Consider the following 22,500-nt stretch of genomic DNA (forward strand, 5'->3'; position numbering starts at 1 on the left):
GGCGAGCGCAGTCAGAGCACAGACGGCTGTGTTGTTGACGGACAACGGATGCACGCTTATGAGAAACAGCACAAATAAAACCTGGTGAAACAGTTGCGTGCCTAAGATGAGGATAAAGGAAACATTCAGTCTAAATGTCCAGTTTGATAATTCACAACTACTACTACTTATGTATTTGAAACTTTACATTTCTCTAAAAAAAACTTCTGTGCTCTGACTGCGCTCCCCAGGCTCTCTCCCCACCCGCCCCTCGCCCCCTTGGCAAAAACTCCTCAGGAAAAGGCCGTTGGCGTAACGGATACCACTTGGTAGACAATGATGAGCAGGAACCACACATGACAGCAACTTGTTCTTGTTCGCGGATGACTTGGCTCTGCTGTCTGCTGGTCACGGACAGGGACAGGCTGCACGTTGAAAAAGCCCTTTGCTTTGAACTCGGTAGAATCTGCACCTGGCTCGCTGATAACAAACTATCATTACACCTGGGAAAAACTCAATCCATTCTCTTTGGGTCTAAAATTAACCCCGGCAAGGCCCACAGCTTCACAATCAAAGCGGGTGACAATGTTATCACAAGAAAAGAGGAAATGACCTAACTAGGTTCCATTTTAGAGGCAAATCCTTCCAGTGATAAAATGGCAACAAGAAATCATCATCAAGAAATGTCATCAAAAAAGTCAACCAAAGAACATTTTTTTTGCATAGGATTTCCTCTTTAGTCAGCAAGAATACTTTGAGGATTCTAACAGGAGCACTCATCCAAGGTTACTTTGACTATGCATGCACCTCCTGGTACCACAACACCACTAAGGCCTTAAAAACAAGGCTCCAGGCATCCCAAAACAAACTGGTCAGGCTACTGCTACGGCCTCACATCTATAATATATAATATACCTTAAATCTACAACTCATCTAACCCCTGCTCACTTTGCTAGGGTGGGATGGCTCAGGGTTGAGGACAGAGTACAGCAACGTGTAATGGGCCTGGTTTACAAGATACACCACAACGTTAAGACATGTACCTGTCAAAGTACTTCAAAACGTCAAAGATGTCCACAATCACAACACCAGAGGAAGCTCCACTAAACACATCCAACCCAGATTTGGCTCAAAAAAAGGGTTGAATTCGTTCTCCTGCTAGGCCACAAAAATATGGAACGCCCTACCAAAAGCTGTGAAGGAGTGAAACCCTACTCTCCTTCAAAAGCGCTCTAAAATAATCTAAAAAGGTGGCTACAATTCGAAACTGGCCCCTGTAAAAGTCAAAAGTCAAAATCACCATGAGGACACTGGCCTCAGCATTAGTTCAATGCCATTGTGACTACACCTGCCTAACTTGGTATAGTGGCATATCTAAAAAAAAGTAAAGATAAACTACAGACAGCCCAAAATAAACTAATGAGGGTATTCCTTTACATTTCCCCAAGAACCCACATTTAGTCCGTGAGCCAGGACCCCAAAAATGGGGTCATCATTACCATCTGGGGGGATTAATTCTCATAGTGATTTTTGGGTAGGTATACACCCCTAGAGCTAGGAAAAATGTGATAGCCTTGCATCGGTGGTAGCTATCTGTGTGTTATCACTCCTTTTATAACCACAAGCCAAAACACAGTTTTCAAAATCCGAATGAAGCATTCTACTTCAAACTGATGGTTCTCTCTTATTATTGACCCTCTCTCTCTGAAAAATGGTTGGGATAAAGCTCAGACTATATATTATCCAGAAAGGTTGTTAAAATTTGCATATCTAGAATATATTTCTATTACAGGCAGTGACAACATAGTGACTATATGTGACATAAGATGTACTTTGGTTTTAATGAAAGATGGAACACAAAGGGTTCCTTTGTAAATTACCTATATATTTAAAACCATGTTTACATACATAGATTCTAAGGAAATGTATTATGAAATTCAATAAACAGAATATAGTGCAATGGGTAAGAAAATATCCAAAATGGCCACTATACACGCCTGGCAATTCTTTACTTTTAATCCGCTTGTCTTAGAATACCTCAGTATAATACCTATTTTTTAGGGTTTTCACATGTAGAATCCATTCCTGATGTTATTTTTTTAATATCAGGTCAATCATGTCAAAGGTCAGGTCAAGGTTAAAATTGACCTCTGGGAGAACAACAAATGGAAACAACTTGATGAACATTCATGGTTCACTATTCATGATTTTGTTTTGTGAAAAGTGTCATTAACATGTCACAAGAACTGGTATTCATAATAACATGAATGTAAAATGATATAATCTAATGTCAAATATGTATCTTTTGCAACTACATCTGTATTCTCCAACCCACATCCTGTTCTACCTCATCCTTACAAGTATCCTCCTTATTAACATCACTCCTCATCTGTAGCTTGAACATATCATCAGTAACCATCTTCACCAGAGCAGTTACAGTACATCAGTGATGTACTTCTCACTCTCTGTGCCCTAAATTGATATTGCACCATGTCACATAGCTCTGACGGTGGGGTCACCCTTAGCAATGACAGGAACAAGAATATCCTAGATCTCCTATCCAAATTTTGTGACATCAAACGACTTGTCAGGTGGGGCTTGGTGGTCTGCCACTTTCCACAACATCACTTGTAAATAAATGAGCCCACATGTGGTGCAACAGGTTGGTCGGTGTTGGAGGAAGGGCCATTGACTTGTGGCACCCACCTCACCCAGCACATCAGGGTAGCCTGGGAAGTTCCCTGCCAGCAAAGTGTAGTGTGCTCTGATCTTGCCTTTGTCATACATATAAGACTGTCCCATCCCAATGCTCCATCTACACTGTAGGTCCACCTGATACACCCCAATACACAGCATACAACAGGACAAGAACATCAGTGTAATCACTGAGCATGTGTATCACACCCTTTCCAGAGATGGCTGCATCAGGGATATAGGAACTCATGGTGATGTCTGCCTCATCATGACTAAATCTATCGTCAGCACTGAAGGTGTACAACATGCTCAACAGCTTCTGCTTAATGTTCTTACTCTTCATGATGACATCTCATGTGGGTAAAGGACATTACTATTCACAACAGCATGGGGGCAAATTAGCCAAGGATGGGATTGAAGAGATGATCTTTCTGTGTGTGAGGAATCCTACACCCCAATATTTTATGACCAAGACACACCAGTGCTTCAACTCTCCCTCTGTTTCTGCACATTTTGGGGAAGGCTTCAGTCCACTCCACTCACATGCATCATGACAGCATCTTTCCTGATCGTTATGGCAGTCTGCTCCCCAGACTGGTCAGCAGAGACAGTGATCCAGAATCCATCATGGTGCCGACAGACAAGGTCTAGCTTAGCCTCTATGCTATGGCATGGAGCACATGCATCTTCAGCAGGCACTGGGTTAGATATCAAGCACACTGCACATGGCCAGCATGGAAGAAGTGCTTCAGTCATGTGCTTCATGAGAGAAAAGGTGAAGTTAATGTCAATGTGTCTCCCTGCGCATTCAAACTGGTGGATGTGAAGTGTAGGAAGAAGTTGTCTACCCACTGTCAGCCAGTAGGATGGAGATGTGCAGTGTCCAGGTAGGCTACTGCTGTATCTGTTCAAATGTCTTTGGCCAAGTTGATAGAAACCACTTCAGAGTGCTGCTGATACACTCAGGACTGACCACTGAACTTGCCTGTCATGTTCTGCAACCACATGCATTTCCACTTCCAGTGCTGAACCTTGCATCAGTTTTGCAATGCAGCTGAAGAATGACTGTATAACATGCATCCCACCGGGATGCACAATTACATTATAGAGCTTATATACCTGCAAGGTGTCAACAAACGGCTCCATGTCAATTGTGAGGTGAATAGGGCCTGCTGTACATGTCAACCAGTGACCATATCTGCTGCCTGCTTGGACACCTGGTTGGACGATAAGGTGCGAGAGACCTTGACCTGACCTTTAGCACATAGGCCAAAGACTGACCAGCAAGTCAAAATATAACATTAGAAATAGATTCTACACCTATGAATGCCCCCCCCCCCCCCCAGGTCCCCATATGAATCACGTTCACGAAGTTCACAGATTCCCTCACACAACTGCAATATTTTGTTGTTTTTAACATAATTTAGTACAATGGAACATCACCATGGGATGGACACCATCTTTGATTTGGCAATAAAAAATTAACTGATGGTAATTTCACTGATTCAGCCATATTTCTTGAACCCTAAGACCTAGTTTTAGACACCAAAACCACCTTTCTAGGTTGAACAGTATCATAAAGCCATTTAAGCTCCTGGCAGTCATATTGGACGCCATCTTGAAAATGATGACTTTACGAGAAATATAATTTCCTAGATTTTTTTGTATGTTCTTAAGCATGCCTAGACGTACCAGAACCAATTGAAAAACCTTTTGTATATATTTTTTTGGGGGGGGGTTAATAGTATGTTTTCATATATTGACCCATGTAATTTTCGCCTAGTGTTATAACATAAAATGCATGATAGCACCCATAAAGCTACCATTGGTGCAAGGCTATCACATATTTTCTAACTCTAGACATGCATACCTTGACAAAAATCACTATGAGCATTAATCCCCTCAGATGGTAATGACCAACCCCCCTGGCTCACGGACTAATTGGCCATAACCATTTTAAATAACTACTTTGGCTTCCTGTTAAAGGTAGATTACAACAACTGAGACTCATTATGGTCTATAACATTTTGAAAGGTCAATCCCCAAAATATTTCAGGGGTTATTACCAGTATGTTTGAGACTACCACAGCTTGAACACAAGGGCTAGTGCATCTTAAACCACCAAACCTAAACAATAAGGTAATATACAGGGGGGGAGGAGTGGCACAAAATCCCAAATGAAATTACATTTGCCCAGTCTTTTGAACAGTTTAAAAGATCTGTTGAAGAATTGGCTGCAAGTTAGAATGATGGTCTGCACTGGACCTTGTTGGTATGGCTGGTATTGGGTGTTTTTAAATGTAAAGTTCTATGTATTCATTTATTTGTCTCTTGTACACTGGTTTTAGTTTAGTTAGTTTATTTATTTCGGTCATGATTTTTTTTTCTAAACAAAACAGTTGAACATGTTATCAGTTTACTATAACAAGTAGTACCAATTAGTCAACAAGATTATTATTATTATTTTGCCCACCATATTACCATTTAAATTAAAATATCACAGTAACATAGAAAATGATGGTTTTATGACGGTTTTTGTTGTTGAATGCTATTACTACAGTGATTTTTATCTATAATAGAATAACATGTGTTATCAGTTTGATTCTATTATTTATTTTGGGACCGCAATGGAATTAAGTCTTCTAACTTTTTATGCTATCCGGATAATTCAACTGAATTGTATCATAAATTTATCAAATCAAATCAAAGTGACTGGTTCAGACACAGTGACTGGTTCAGACACAGTGACTGGTTCAGACACAGTGACTGGTTCAGACACAGTGACTGGTTCAGACACAGTGACTGGTTCAGACACAGTGACTGACTTTACCAACAAGAGCATCAATGATGTTGTCCCGAAAAAAGACACCTAAACAAACACCATGGGTAAAGGTGCTGCACGACAATAAGAAAACAGTCACTCCTGGCCAGTTGACAAGAAACAGGCTGAAGTGAACACTTCATGTTGGAACACGACCGACAGAGGATGGAGTGAGTGTGGAGAGATTCAGGTATTGGAATTAGGCTAAAGAGACAGAGAGAAAGAGACACTAACCTGGTACAGGACTTGCTGTCCTCTGTTGGACAGACGCCCATATGGAGACACCTCAGGTTGTCCATCCTCTGAGATCCTGGACTCCTACACACACACACACACACACACACACACACACACACACACACACACACACACACACACACACACACAACACACACACACACACACACACACACACACACACACACACACACACACACACACACACAGTACGGTGAGGAAGTCATCATGGCTAAAACGTGAGTATGGAGTTCTCATTGGGTTTGAATAAAATGGTGAAAATGTATATGAATATGTGAAAGACAATTGACTGACTTCTATGTAAACCCTGACTATAAACTATAAAATCATACTTTTTATTTACTGAATGATGGATAATGCTGAAAAATGACCTTTGCTACATGCTGTGTGTCATGTGTAACACTAAACATTTTGTAATGTGTATGTATTTACATTATGTGGCCTATTAAACAAGGATCATTGAATCTTGTTTGTCGTATTAGTATTATTCATTATTGTTTATTGCCTAAATTCATTAAACAAAAACAAAAAAAACAGCCCCCCCCCATAGCCCCCCCAGTCACACTTCTCTGGACGAGCTAATTGGTCCGGCGGTACTTGGTCCACAGTGTCATGGACCAGTCAGAGGAGTTGGCCCTTTTCAGTGTCTTTCACTGCCAGATGACGCCAGACACGGAACTCACCCGGAAGTAAAAAAGACGGCTCACTATATCTCTGTTGCTCTTGCTTTACGGCCAAAACAAAGCACATTCAACAGAATGGATTGTAACGAGCGGATAATATTTTTTTTTCTTCGGAGACTCCCGACCCCAACGTGTGTGTAATGAGGCCATGTCCGTGTGGACAGCGGTCACATGACTTTTCAAAGGTAGGTAAAAACACTGCTGGCACTGGGGTGACACCATTACACTTTTACTCTGGCAGTTAAAGAGTTAATACAGTGTTTTTGTCACTGTACATTTGCACATGTGTCCTTTGCATTATTTGTACATTAGTGTCCCTAATGTGTCCATTACCCATGATCAATTGGGGTTGTGTGTGTGTGTGTGTGTGTGTGTGTGTGTGTGTGTGTGTGTGTGTGTGTGTGTGTGTGTGTGTGTGTGTTTTCTTGTAATTGTATTATCACACACACACATTGATAGGACCAGACCCCTCCCCCTCCAGTTCAGTCTAATGTTGTCTGGTATGTGTTATAAAAGTTTTTACTGCTTGTATCTGTATGAGTGATAAATAAGCCCTGTGTGATTGTATCATTTATCTGTAAATAAATACATTATTCAACACAGCTGTACATCAATCATGCCCTACAAAGACAAAGTGCAGAAACTACTCAAATAATGTAACTGATAAAAGGGTTTAAAATGGTTTAAATTGGTCAAATGGATTATCGGCATAGAAGTGATATTATACTAATTGTAAATCTGTTGTTGAGGTAATTGTTGTGTTGTAAATCACAGGATAATTTGGCCTTTGGGAAACACAAATAATTCAGTGTGTCCTAAAGCGTAGTAACTTTGGCGTTGTAGGGCAGACTTGATAGCCATTTATTGACCCTCAGAGGAGAATTAATGTCATGGCACCAGTAGCAAAGTGTATATTTATTAGGTGTGTTTGTTTGTATTTTCATTTGCAAGATTCCCTAATTAATATCCATTAGAGCATCTAATCTAATATCTAATATATATTAATATCTATATATATATATTAATATATATATATATTAATCTAATATCCGGTCGATCTGCCCCATTAGACTGATAACTCTGGAGTGACATCCATTCTGAGGCCAATAGACTGATAACTCTGGAGTGACATCCATTCTGAGGCCAATAGACTGATAACTCTGGAGTGACATCCATTCTGAGGCCAATAGACTGATAACTCTGGAGTGACATCCATTCTGAGGCCAATAGACTGATAACTCTGGAGTGACATCCATTCTGAGGCCAATAGACTGATAACTCTGGAGTGACATCCATTCTGAGGCCAATAGACTGATAACTCTGGAGTGACATCCATTCTGAGGCCAATAGACTGATAACTCTGGAGTAACATTCAATCTGCTCAGAAAAAAAAGAAGGAAAAAAAACACAAAGGTCTCCACCGTTGCAGTCATTTTCTTCTCCAGTTCCCAGTTCAACATGTTTCCTGAAGACATCTTCAAAAACTGTTTGTTCCTCGACCCAAATCATCTCTTTTTGTTTATACATTCATTCCTGAGGGAGATCAACTGGTGCAGATGTTCTTCTAGAGATCTTCAGCCATGCATGCATTGTCCTGATGCAGTTCAGCTGTAGAGTTCTGTTTTCTCCTATACGATGCCGTTTGGTTCACTGAGCACATTCCTGTGTTCCCACTGGCTTCTTTCCCATCTGAATGAAGGGAAGTCTTTCTAAGGGCGGCCATCTCCTTTCCGCGGCAGAGAGACTTGTTTCCTGCCGTGGTCTTCTGCTGCCGTCGGCTCTGTAGCCATGGCTACCAGGTCTTCCGTTGCCGTCGGCTCTGTAGCCATGGCTGCCAGTTCCCACCTGAGGTCGCGTGGAAGTCCCGCCTGCTCCACGCCGTACTGAACGACCGCTAGCTTACACAACGTCTTCAGACTAGGATTTAGGTCCAGGATGTAGAGGTCGTCGGGCGTGTGCCTGTGCTCTCCGAAGAGGATCATGTGATCTCCCACCATGCAACAGCACATCCTGGACATGCTGCAGGGGCCTTTGCCCTTGGGTTCGACCTTCCTCCAGGAGAAGGTCTTCGGGTTGAATTTCCACAGGTCGTTGAAGCTCCGGTCCAGATTGGGGTTGTAGCCGCCGAATATGTACAGCTCTCCGTTGTAGGCAAAGGCTGAGTGACCCCTGCGTCCTTCTGGGAGAAGCTGTGCAGAGGGCGTGTTCAGCCAGCATTTGGTCTCCGTGTCGAACACTCTGATGATGTTGTAGATGATCTCGTCCTGGTCCCCTCGGCCCCCGAACACAAACATCTTTGTCCCGATGATGGTGGCAGAGTGACACGACGAAACGGGCGTCTCGTCGGGAGGAGTCCCTCTGGTGTTGATTAAAGACCAGACCATCGCGACGGTGTCCAGCTTGTAGATGTCGTTTGTGCGTTTGGTTAGCTCATAACCGCCGTAGATATACATGATCTTCCCCAAGACGCAGGCCGAGTGGATGCACCTCGCCTCGGGAACCGTCCCAGAGATGTGTGGCCTGAACCAGCGGTGCGTGTCGACGTGGAACGCGTAAAGCACGATGCATTTCTCCCCCCTGATCGTGATCCCGTTGTCGGCCTCTTCGATTTCAAAGTTCATGATCCCTCCCCAGATGTAGATGACGTCTTCTATCAGCACGGCGGTGTGGCCCACCCGCATGGAGGGCACCTCCGGGGGACAGTCTGCACTCCCGGGCGTCACCACCGGGGGCAGCGTGGCCCAGCGCAGAGACACGGTGTTGAAGACGTGCACGTCGATGTGTCCCAGGTCGTCCGTGTGGTTCTCTCTGTAGCGCAGGCCTCCGAACGAGAAGACCTTGTGTCCCACTGCCACCGCAGCGTGGAACGAGGTCTTCGGCCCTCCTTTCAGATGAGCTGTCCAACGCAACATGTCGCTGAGGAGCTCCGCCACAGATCAGTGAGAGTCATACCACTGTTCTGTCAGTGAATGCAGGTCTGCTGTGGCGGGAGTCTTATATTGCTGCAGCGGCACAAAAAGCACTCGAAGCTCGGCCAATTCACGAAGCCAATGGGTTGGGCTGGCCAATCAGCAAAGTTTATCTCGCTAATCTGGCAAACTGAGAGCCAATCACAACGCGTCTTTTCTGGGACTTGTCAGAATCTAGTTGTATAAAAATATCCTGTTGTATTTTTATACAACTAGATTCTGACAAGTCTTGGAAATGACGCGCTGTGATTGGCCAGTAGTCAGGAAGCGTGCCCCCTCTAATATGGCGGCCGCGATACAGACGCCCTAGAGTCGGAGGAGGGGTCTACCTTTAGCGCACAGCGTTTTACTATCGCTTAAAGTAGCCTCGCCCACGCCTAGTAGGGCCCCTTCATTAGAAGAGTTGGGAACGGTGGGCATTGTCAGATTCTAATACAGGCCAAATACCCATTCTCAGCACCGGCCTCAGTGGCTTGCCTCGTTATCACTAAACTCCCAACCCACACCTCCCGGGTTCGACTCCCGCTTAAGATATCACTTTTTCCAATAACCGCGACGGAGGGGCGCAGTCTCGCAACGTTCTTCGCAATGTTCAGCACGGCAACTCGTGCGCTTTAGCGTGCTCGTGGTGCTTCTCGTGGCTCAAGTTCGCTTGAGCCTACTCAGCCCCATCCGAGTTATGTACCGATAGGCACAGAATCGTAAATTATCGGGTTAGGGTTAAATCAACTACCTTTACATGTCTATGGGTGTTACAACACAGTGAAGGAGGGAGTGACGTGTGTTACCTGGAGAATACCTCCACCTGCTGGTTGTTGGTGGCTCCACCGGGCAGGGAGTAGGGCTTTCCAAACTGCAGCCTCAGAGGGTGTTTCCCCTGCAGCTTCACGATCACTCCGTCATTCACTGGTAACCAGTCCAGACTGGGGACCAGCAGCTGACTGGGCAGCAGACAGCATTCATCTATCAACGACTCATCTGGCTCCTGAGGATGGCCTTCGTCACGAGCTGCACACACCACACACACCACACACCACACACACACACACACACACACACACACACACACACACACACACACACACACACACACACACACACACACCCGTAGTAGAGTTAAATAGTCGCAAAGTTTTTTCTACTGGGAAAAAGGGCTTGAATGAGAATGAGCTGAAATTGAAACAACACTTTGTGAGCTTGTACTTTCTCCGGAGCCAAGAGCCACTGCACGATGTGTGTGTGTGTGTCAGGGTTTCCGCTAGACGATTTTTGGGCCGGCCAACTTGACCGACATCATTTATCGGCCATAGTATAATTAACGTCACATGCATGTTTGCAGATGCATGCACCCAACTGATCATTACACCTCGTTACGTTAGCGCTGCCCTTCTTTACACTTTGTCACAGATGCAACCTGTTCCTGTTATTATAGTTAACTAAATAATATCTATCTGCTCCATCATGCAGAGATGTCGCTTGCCAAAGAATAACTGAGTAAAGTCGCCGTGAGGGAACTGCTGACACCGTACGTTGCACAGTATAAACAAATGAATATATGTTTTGGGCTTTACATCTCATTCAACCTTAATATGCAAAACCTACAGCTTGTGTTTAGTTTTGTTAATGTTATACATGAATGATGGCGCAAGGGAGGTTGATTACTTGCCTTAGTTGCCTGCAATGTGTGTCACCACCTTTCACCACTTTATCCATTGCAGACAGACAGTCACTGTGCATTTATAATATCCACGACCCATACGAGTTCTGGTTTTGACGGGTTTTATTATCGTCAATTGTGTGCAATATATCAGCTACCTACTTTATTAACACATTGACTGCCAGAGTTTATTCATAATGTACTCACCCCTGTGCCAGCGATCTGCGCGTTTTTTTATTTTTTTATTTTTCATTCAAATAAATTATCTGGCTGCGGTTTTAAACACATACGACAGAGATCTACCAGCAGAGAGCAGCAAATAGACACCTTGATCACTCGCTGACTCGCTCAACCCCCCCCAAACAGGCTCAAACAGTCAATACGTCATAGACCGGATGTGACGTTTTCGACAATCGCTGATCGGGCTTAAGTACGATGTGATACACGACGACGATGACTGTTCGTCACCCAGACTTAAGAAAATAGAAGTGGAGCTCTCCGTTCGTTTTTTATACCGTGTGAACAACCGTGTTTTTCCCTATTCTGACCTAAAATGACGGGGAAAAAAATTAGAACCGGAAACGGAATCTGCGCCATGAAACCGGATCCCGGTGAGTGTGAAGTAAGTGGAAAACGAAACTGATGATGAAAAATAAACAGAACAGCGCGATCACAGATTAAACAATGACAATTCCAAAGAACGAATTAACTCGCTCTTCAGAATTGCGGCACGCAAGCGATGGATTTGAAAAACGAATTAATTCGATCTAGGCAATCAATGTGTTAAACAGATGAGACACATAGGAAAATCAAATGAGTAAGAGCTAACAATAATAAGTGTAGAATAAACAAGATCCAATAAAACAATAAAACAATAAAACAAGAGCTCGCACAACTAGTACAAACAGTTTACAGTGAACTGGTTGCGTTCCCACTGCCACTCAAACGCGCACTTGCCCGGTCGGGCAACCTGAAAGCAAACTCACCTGCCCGCAGGTTTTATTTACCTGCCACGGGCAGTCGGCCAGGCGTTAGTGTCAACCCCTGTGTGTGTATTAGAGATGGCGGCTTTATCCGTGAAATTCTCGCTCTCGTCCTCGTTTGTGCACGCGCGCGCGGGCGGCAAGAGCTGGATTGTGGTGAGCTTTTCTTTTCCCCCGCACCACGCAGGAGGACAAAACAACAATGATCGCGGCGCGATCCCCGCAGGTCCGAGCGGTAACGCCCGCGTCCACCGCTCCCCGTCTGTCAAGACCTTTACTCTTATGAAAAGTTGCGGTGTGAGAAAGTGACGGAGGGCTTGTTGTTAACCGTTGTTACCATGGATATACAGAGATATACATCTCTAGTATGTGTGTGTGTGTGTGTGTGTGTGTGTGTGTGTACATATATAGAGTATCTATAGATATACTTACAGCAGAGCCACAGCTTGGTCAGCAGTCTGAACAGCAGACTCATGCTGTCCTGACTATCAGACGTAGCGGTGTAGATAGGCAGACATCCAGGCTTCAACAAACCCCAGATCCTGATCATCACCATCAGCTCTCTGAGCATGCCCAGTGACGAGCCGTCACGCAGGAACCCGAACCCTGGACGCACTATGGAACCCTACACACACACACACACACACACACACACACACACACACACACACACACACACACACACACACACACACACACACACACACACACACACACACACACACACACACACACACACACACACACACACACACACACACACACACACACACACACACACACACACACACACAGGGCTGAACTCATTGGCTAGCAGACAGAGAAAGGGCAGATGTGATTGGCTAGCAGACTGAGAGAGGACTGACCTGATTGGGCAGGTTGGCGAGCAGGTAGAGGACAAAGTCTCCCACCCATTGGATGAGCTGCTGGAGAGACTGGAGAGGAGGGCCGTCCAACACAAACTCCTCTGTCTTCAGGTTGATCATCACCTTATCTATGTCTGATAAAACATATTGATCATCACCTTATCAATATCTGATAAAAAAAAACATGTAACGAATGTAAGGACTTTTAAGACTTAATACAATGGACAAACAATGGACGTTTGTACACCTGTGTGATTTGACTAAATAATAAGAGTCAGGACAAGCCCACACCGTATTGGTTTAACTAGGGAACAAGCCACAAAGTGGATCCATTGATAGTTTCAACCAGCTATAACCTTTCTCGTCCTCCAAGCACTCCTCGTTTAACACCCACTTTGGATGTTATCATCAGCCCATTACCACAGTAGCTGTAATCGTTATTATCTCTTACTTTACTTACTTATTTACTTAATCAGCACCATTAATAACATCCAATGTGTTAAACTAGCGTCTCCCCCTGGCTGGGCTGAGCTGAGCTGAGCTGTTTTTCCTTCTCTGCTGCAGCCGGGTCACAGCCACATACGGCGTACCGTCACTTACTAAAGCCCAGTGTATCCTGTGTGTCGGCCCCGCCCCTCTTAGGTTCATGTGTTCAACTGTCATGCTTATTTATCCTAAACGTCTTGTTTTTCTCCACTAGAGACCATCCTGTCTTCAGCGCTCTTAATTCCCTCCTGTATACAAGGTTGCTGAAGTTGAGGCAGGATGGTGTGGCAAAGTGGAGGAGCAGGTAGTTATGGGTATATATAACATACAGTGGAGGAGCAGGTAGTTATGGGTATATATAACATACAGTGGAGGAGCAGGTAGTTATGGGTATATATAACATACAGTGGAGGAGCAGGTAGTTATGGGTATATATAACATACAGTGGAGGAGCAGGTAGTTATGGGTATATATAACATACAGTGGAGGAGCAGGTAGTTATGGGTATATATAACATACAGTGGAGGAGCAGGTAGTTATGGGTATATAGCATACAGTGGCAAATGTGTTTTTTTTAGTTTAGTTATGGACCTGGTGAGTTTGAACATTGATGTTTTTGGCTGTAGGGGCATTGTTATAAAGTAATAATAAGTTGAAGATGACACGGTGGCTATTTGACTATTTATTAGGACATGTGTTATGTGTTATTGTTGGTTGCAGAAACAATTCTATATTGTTTCTGTAGATAATGTGGTGGAACCCCATTCTTATGTAGGTGGGTGTGACCCATATATATATTAGATATGAACCTGTATCAGAGTTCTTGGCACAGATCTCACTCAGTGTGTCTGTATATATATATATATATTAGATATGAACCTGTATCAGAGTTATTGGCACAGATCTCACTCAGTGTGTATGTGTATATATATATATATATATATTAGATATGAACCTGTATCAGAGTTCTTGGCACAGATCTCTCTCAGTGTGTATGTATATATATATATATATATATATATTAGATATGAACCTGTATCAGAGTTCTTGGCACAGATCTCACTCAGTGTGTATGTGTATATATGTATATATATATATATTATAAACCTGTATCAGAGTTCTTGGCACAGATCTCACTCAGACGGTCTCCAGGACTCTTGTCGGGCGTGTTGAGGACGTGGGGGCGGAGCAGAGACTTGAGGGTGGAGCTTATGGCGATGAGGAGGAGCTTGGCGTGGAAGTCACACGCCCGGGCCGCTGTCGCTGGAGACAACTTACACAACGATGCTTTCACCGCTACGATGCGCGTAGAGAGGACCTACACACACACACACACGCACACACACGCACACACACACACACACACACACACACACACATGTTTTTTTTTTTTTTTTTTAAATGTTCAGAACCCAAGATATCATTATCTGAAGATGTGCAGCTCCATCCACTCCTTGTTTAACTTATAACTGAAAAAGGCTGTATCTCGCTTCCTAAGCACTTTCTTTTTACTTTGAAAAAAATATATAATAATAATCGCACTGACCAGACATAGCCAGAAATAATTCTGGCACTCAGTGAGTTAAGTACAATTTTGAGGTATGTTTACTTTACTGGAGTATTTACTTTTACTCCACTACAATTATTTGAAAACTTTAGTTACTAGTTACTTTGCAGATATAAATTATCACATTATAAAAACATACATTAACTACTTTATAACCTATTTTATACCTAGGCTATTTGAAAATAGCCGATCTACAAGCTCACAACTAAGAAAAAAATGTAATGAAATAAAACAGACCATTACTGCATCAAAAGTAATCAACAAACTATTCTATTAAAAACTGGTCAAACATTGGCCACATTGTCAAATAATATAAGAAAGAGGCAAACATTTTGAAAATAGACGACCTACAAGCTGACAACGCCTCGCCTTGCTTGTAGATCTGCTATTTTCACAATATTTAGCTGTGGAGCTGCTTGTCAGGGTTAGGGTTAGGGTAAACCAGAGCCTAAAAGTATGGTAATTGTCCGTTGAGAACTGTAGTGTGTGCTGTAAGGCCTGGTTCTGTCTCATATACTCCTCATGGAGTTTCTCCACCAGGTTATGGACCATAGCAGGCTGTATATATGTGTATATATGTATATATATGTGTATATATGTATATATATGTATATAAATGTATATATGAGGTATAATAACCTGCTGTAAGGCCTGGTTCTGTCTCATATACTCCTCATGGAGCTTCTCCACCAGGTTATGGACCATGGCAGGCTGTATATTATGGTTCTATAGGGTTCTATAGGGGACTAACCTGCTGTAAGGCCTGGTTCTGTCTCATATACTCCTCATGGAGCTTCTCCACCAGGTTATGGACCATAGCAGGCTGTATATATGTGTATAAATGTATATATAAGGTATAATAACCTGCTGTAAGGCCTGGTTCTGTCTCATATACTCCTCATGGAGCTTCTCCACCAGGTTATGGACCATAGCAGGCTGTATATATGTATATATATGTATATATATGTATATATATGTATATAAATGTATATATAAGGTATAATAACCTGCTGTAAGGCCTGGTTCTGTCTCATATACTCCTCATGGAGCTTCTCCACCAGGTTATGGACCATAGCAGACTGTATATATGTATATATGTATATATATGTATATAAATGTATATATATGTATATATGAGGTATAATAACCTGCTGTAGAGCCTGGTTCTGTCTCATATACTCCTCATGGAGTTTCTCCACCAGGTTATGGACCATGGCAGGCTGTATATATGTATATATATGTATATATATGTATATAAATGTATATATAAGGTATAATAACCTGCTGTAAGGCCTGGTTCTGTCTCATATACTCCTCATGGAGCTTCTCCACCAGGTTATGGACCATAGCAGACTGTATATATGTATATATGTATATATATGTATATAAATGTATATATATGTATATATGAGGTATAATAACCTGCTGTAGAGCCTGGTTCTGTCTCATATACTCCTCATGGAGTTTCTCCACCAGGTTATGGACCATGGCAGGCTGTATATATGTATATATATGTATATATATGTATATAAATGTATATATAAGGTATAATAACCTGCTGTAAGGCCTGGTTCTGTCTCATATACTCCTCATGGAGCTTCTCCACCAGGTTATGGACCATGGCAGGCTGAACGTGCAGCAGAACGTCCCACCAGTCGTATCCCGTCACCATGCAGTACTCCAGCAGGAACAGCAGGTGGCGCAGCGTGGTGTTCATGTCCAACATCTGACCCATAGAGGGCGACACTCTGATCATGTGCAGCTGTGGAGAGAGACAGGAAGAAGAAAGGAGGGACGCTGAGTCAGACAGGAACATCTTTTCAACAGAGCCATCAAGGTCTTGGACCAGGTTTAGACGACAACGCTCTCTAGAGAAAACGACAAAGTCCCGTTGCGTTCTCACTTTTTATTTTGGGTTTAGATGGAGACACAACAGTGATTGAAAACGCTGCAGTGTGCATGCCAGGTGGCTAGGTGGCGCTGTGACGCACTGCCAGATAGACCAGTCACCAGCATGCGTATAGAACCACTTCCTTTCTACTTGCTGTCACCATAGATATATATAAAGGCTAGATGGCTCAAGGGGGCGGCGCAAGTGTAGCTCAACCGCGGCCATCTTGAAACAGTCATTCATAACATTATGTCTATGGTGCATATACTTTGAAATAACCATAGTGTGCTCAATTTTCATCCGATTTTCAAACGGTTTGGTGTGTTGTAAACACCAAAGATGTAGTTATGATACTGGATACTTATAATTATAATCATGTTTTTTTTTTTATATATAATTTTAAGTATGCAGTACCATAACTACATCTTTGGTGTTTACAACACACCAAACCGTTTGAAAATCGGATGCAAATTGAGCACGCTATGGTTATTTTAAAGTATATGCACCATAGACATAATGTTATGAATGACTGTTTCAAGATGGCCGCCATGTGGCAACGTCGTACTCCATTGGCCAGCAGCGCGGGTGAGTCATCTAGCCTTTATATATATCTATGGCTGTCACAGCTGATTTGTTTACATGCATGGGTTGCCATGTCCGCTTATTATAAGCGACTTTGGGCTTGTTTTTCCTGTAAAGTTTCTTGCAAATATTAGTTGTTGCTCACAACGCGTCGCGAATGTGAGCTTGTAGATCGGCCAATGTACTATATAGGTTTAAAGTGCTCCTGTAGCCTAGTCGCTTCTTTTGGGCTTGTTTTCATAGAACTGGCTGCTTATTTCTCTCACCAAATCAGTTCTACGGCTCTGCACCAGAGCCGACGTGAACCATGACATCACAGGTTTTGCCTTTTCCTCCGTTGTAACCGTTTACATGGAGACGGGACGCTTTCAAAGATTTCCACTCTGGAAGGTGCTTTCACTTTGTTGCGGATTCAACCCCAGAAAACGCTTCTAAACGGACGGCACATCGGATATTTTATTTTGCCGTTTTCTCTAGAGACTGTTGTCGTGTAAAGGGGGCCTTAGACAAGAAACCAAACTCATAGCATCACCGTAGCGTCTTGGAAAAGTATCATTTTTAAAGTTTTGATCATTTTAAGGCTTTCTGTTGAGGCAGGCCACTTTTGGACAGAATGTCCATCAAGGGAAGCCTGCGATGGAATATCCTCCCAGCTAGGGGTGTCCACTGCAGCCAGGGACTGACAGACAGACAGACAGACAGACAGACAGACAGACAGACAGACAGACAGACAGACCTTGCCATGGGTGTCCACTCCAGCCAGGGCCAGTGAAGTCCAGCTGAACTGCAGGGCTTTGAAGTGGACCGACGGACCGGACGTCCTCTGACGTTTGATGGACGGCTCCTCCCCCGGACGCTGGGCCCCGCCCACCGAGGAGGCGGAGCCGTAGAACACGCCCATCGTGTGGAGAGAGAGACGATGCAGGATCTGAATACTGCCATCATGGAACGATAGAGCTAGACCTGAGAGAGAGAGAGAGAGACAGAGAGAGAGAGAGAGAGAGAGAGAGAGAGAGAGAGAGAGAGAGAGAGAGAGAGAGAGAGAGAGAGAGAGAGACATGAATACTGCTGTCCAGGGACGCGCAGAGGGATTTGGAGAAGCAGGGGCTGGAGTGTCACAAAGGCACCTATTGGATTTTTTTTCATACTTTTAAGGCCAGAAAACCAGAAAAATCAGAAAAGGTATCATTGCGTTCTTAACACATTCGGTGCCAGAATTTTATAATAACAGATTGCGTTGAGTGCCAGAAATGTCACCGTTGCACTGCGCTGCGCTGTTTAAAGATCTAAACTCCACGACCAGCAATCCATGTAAACAATGCATGCGTGCACGGTGCACGATGGTCCTGGCTAACGCCTGGAACAATAACATCTCTCACGCGAGTCACAATGGCGGAGTGATCGTGCATCGAAAATGACACGTTTTCCCCAGCGTAAAAAGTTTCGGAGCTGCAGAGGTTTTCATCAAGGAGATAGAACGGGAGCGGACGGGGAGCCATGTTTTTTTGGCACGGTGATCCATCTGCCCCTTCCTTCTCAGATTCACCGTGGGTGATTACAGAGCTGCGCTAGCCCCCCCCCCCCCCCCCCCCCGTGTGAAAAAAAAAAAAAAAAAAAAAAAGATAGAATTTTTACCGTGTTCGGCACCTACTCTTCACGCTACTCTTCGAAAACACGTTTTTTACTGTGTTTGGCACCCGATGTGTTAATGTCCTGAAAGTCACGCACCCAACAAGCCATTGTCGCCCGTTTTTCTTTAATAACACAGGCTAGGAAGGTTGGATGGCGACGAACTAGATAAAGTTCACTTTGAGCTGCATCCAACACATCCAACACATCCAACACATCCACTGACATTTACGTTGTGCCCGTTTTTACCGATGAGTAAAAGGGCAGCAGGGGCTCGAGCCCCCTTTCATGTCTATGTGTGCACGTGCCTGCTGCTGTCATGAAACGATAGAGCTAAACCTGAGAGCCACAGAGAGAGCTTGTAGATCTGCTATTTTGAACAGCCAAAGAGTAAAATAGGGTTGAAGTGGTTAAACTGATGGTGATGCTATAGTAGCTCATTTTACTGGGGACCACCTGGAACTCCCTCAGGGACCCCTGGTGGTGACCCCTGGTGGTGCTATAACAGGTCAATGTGAAAAAGGTTCCATTTGTTCTTAGGCCTTTCAATGGGACACTGCATTCATGATTTGAGGCATTTCGTTCCAAAAGTGTGTTTTGCTAAATTAGACCTGCTGGTGGCGCTATAACAGGCATTGCGACGCATTGTGAGCTTGTAGATCGGCTATTTTCAATTGGCTGAAGTGGTTAATGTATGTTTTGTAATAATAATCAAAATCTACAAAGTAACTAGTAACTAAAGTTTTCAAATAATTGTAGAAGAGTAAAAATACAATATTTGCCTCTGAGATGTAGTGGAGTAGAAGTAAAAGTACTGAAAATTGGAAATGCTCGAGTAAAGCAAAAAAAATAATTGCTCAAAATTGTACTTCAGTGCAGTACTTAAGTAAATGTACTTAGTTACTTTACACCACTGACACACACACACATATACACCATAATTGCGCAACAGTCTGTTTTGGTGAACTGTGATTGCATGTGATGGAGCAGAGGCTCTGACACAGAGACACAGACACCACTGACTGACAGTCTGTCTGTCTGTCACTCCTCATTCACGTCAGACCCAGGGTCACCCACAGGATCATTTCCTCATGATTCACCTGCAATAATATTCCCCCTTTATTGGCTCCAGTGTAACAGTGTTAATAATATAATTACACAAAATGTGATACAAATAAGTGCTTCTACCTGACTTAAAGGAGAATTTTGGACTAAAGTTTTCTTACCTTTTCTATGACGTTATGATATCTTAGGATGAATGGTACAGTAGAACATTTTCATAACTCCACCCCTGAGCCGCCACAGCTTAAAAGGTGCGCGGATAGGCCTTAGGTTAGATCACATATTTTAATAGCTTTAAAAAAAAAAAAGAATTGTGAGATCTGACGTTCATTGTGACAGAACACTATGCAACCAAAAAAAAAACACAAGTCTCGCTAGACGAGATTGAAATCTCGAGATTGAAATCTCGTCTAGCGAGACTTCTGTTTTTTTTTTTTTTTTGGGACAGTGTTCTGTCACAATGAACGTCAGATCTCACCCCAAAAAAAAAAAAAAAAGCTATTAAAATATGTGATCTAACCTAAGGCCTATCCGCGCACCTTTTAAGCTGTGGCGGCTCAGGGGTGGAGTTATGAAATTTTTCTACTGTACCATTCATCCTAAGATATCATAACGTCATAGAAAAGGTAAGAAAACTTTAGTCCAAAATTCTCCTTTAATGCTCCATGATTCATGTGTATAATAGTACATAGTGCATTAGTGGTCACAGCTCCTTTAACCCTTTAAGACCTGGAATGCATCTGTATCACTTTTTCATTTTAAAAAGCATTATTTTACACTTTAGCTATTCAAAAATAGCAGATCTACAAGCTCGTAGGAGCTTGTAGATCTGCTATTTTTGAAAAATCGTGAAAATGTGTGCAAATCTTTGAATATATATATATTATTTTAAAGCGAACATTACTGTAACTCAAATCTTTGCTTCTGGGGGTCCCTGGAACTACATATTTTGAGATGGGGGTCCGCGGCCAAATTCATATCATTTTGGGGGTCCTTGACATGAAAAAGTTTGAAAACCACTGATATAGAAACATACGTTTTTCAGAAAACCGATTTAGAAGACATTTTGCAGAATTGGAACCTCAAGCCTCAATGGGTTAAGTCCCCTCCTTCGGTCCCCTGTATAAATGTCCTGCCACACCTCCACCTCTTCCTTGTGTATTTCCGTGTTGGAACGAGGTGGGTGTCTTTTGTTGTTTTCTCTGTATAACAAAATGGGAATTGTATTTGCAAACGATTTATACAGTGTTTGTTTGGCTTTGTTTAGAGAGTTCTTGCACTACAAACCGAACTAACTGGAGACGTGTTGTATGTTATTTCTTGTCAGGTATGTTGTATTTTATTTAGGGATGGGACTCGATTAAAACAATTAATCTAATTAATTAGAGGCTTTCTAATTAATTAATCGCAATTAATCGCATTTTAATCGCATATCAATATTTGACCTGAGAACAGTGAAAAGCATTTTTTTAATGTACATCTTTAATGTACTCAAGAACTGTATTTAAGTACAATTTAGAGGTATTTGCACTTGACTCGAGTATTTCCAATTTCTAATAGTTTTACTTCTACTCCACTACTTCTCAGAGGCAAATATTGTACTTTTACTCCACTACAATTATTTGAAAACCTTAGTTACTAGTTACTTTGTAGATTTCAATTATTATTACAAAACAAAACAATACATTCTTGTCAGAATAAATGGAGATTGTCTCCAAAGAGAGTCCTGGGTCTGTCTAAGTCCATTCAACACAACGCAGAGATAGAAACTAGCACCCGATTCGGATGCTATCAATGCACTGAATGGGACATTATCACCTCTTATTAGACCTACCCGCGATTTATCAGACCATTCATTGGGTGTTATCAAGACATACTGACCTACCAACGGAGATGACTTAAATAGTTCAGTTTCGGTTTTGGTTTGACCATGACGGAGGCGCGCAGTCACAGGCGAACTGTCACCCCGTGAAGGACCACCGAGGGAGCTAAGGCGACCGAGTTGCCGTCCTGAACGGTGTGACGTTCGCCTGAGCCTACTCAGCGCCGTTGGAGTTATGTACCGATAGGCACAGAATGGTAAATCATGTTGTGGGGACTGCTCCGCCTCCAAGTAGGTCAGTAGCTCCTGATTACGCCCCATGAATGGTCTGACAAATCGCGGGTAGGTCTAAATCGCGCCTACTGGTCGGCAACTCGCCCATTCAAAGGTCTGATAAAACGTGATAATCTCCCATTCAATGCATTGATAGCATCCGAATCAAACTACACCGGTTACACCAGGAATGTTCATGTAGATTTTCTGTGCCTGTGAGGAGGAACTGAAGTCATGGAGCAGTAATCACCCTGCTCTTTTTTCCCTTTTCTTTTTTC

General features: G+C 43.0%; 2 protein-coding genes across 3 annotated transcripts in view; both read right to left on the reverse strand.

Moving 5' to 3' along the window:
• med16 (mediator complex subunit 16) overlaps window positions 1-22,500 on the reverse strand; it is a 50,827-nt gene that overhangs the window by 2,651 nt on the left and 25,676 nt on the right. For both annotated transcript variants that reach the window (XM_080431421.1, XM_080431420.1), the window contains exons 10-16: window positions 18,173-18,399; window positions 16,519-16,725; window positions 14,504-14,714; window positions 12,911-13,044; window positions 12,477-12,669; window positions 10,193-10,412; window positions 5,729-5,812 (exon numbers count right to left, since the gene is read on the reverse strand). In XM_080431421.1, the coding sequence (XP_080287547.1) occupies window positions 5,729-5,812; window positions 10,193-10,412; window positions 12,477-12,669; window positions 12,911-13,044; window positions 14,504-14,714; window positions 16,519-16,725; window positions 18,173-18,399 (1,276 nt within the window). The remainder of the gene's footprint in view (window positions 1-5,728; window positions 5,813-10,192; window positions 10,413-12,476; window positions 12,670-12,910; window positions 13,045-14,503; window positions 14,715-16,518; window positions 16,726-18,172; window positions 18,400-22,500) is intronic.
• On the reverse strand, window positions 8,145-9,360 carry LOC308086322 (kelch domain-containing protein 3-like; the record flags this gene model as incomplete). The annotated part of the gene is made up of 1 exon (XM_080429843.1): window positions 8,145-9,360. Exon 1 carries the CDS (start codon window positions 9,345-9,347, stop codon window positions 8,145-8,147), a length of 1,203 nt encoding a protein of 400 aa, XP_080285969.1. The 5' UTR covers window positions 9,348-9,360.

Source organism: Gymnoscopelus braueri, assembly GCF_963280865.1.
Source record: "Gymnoscopelus braueri genome assembly, chromosome: 6".
In the NCBI taxonomy this organism is placed as follows: Eukaryota; Metazoa; Chordata; class Actinopteri; order Myctophiformes; family Myctophidae; genus Gymnoscopelus; species Gymnoscopelus braueri.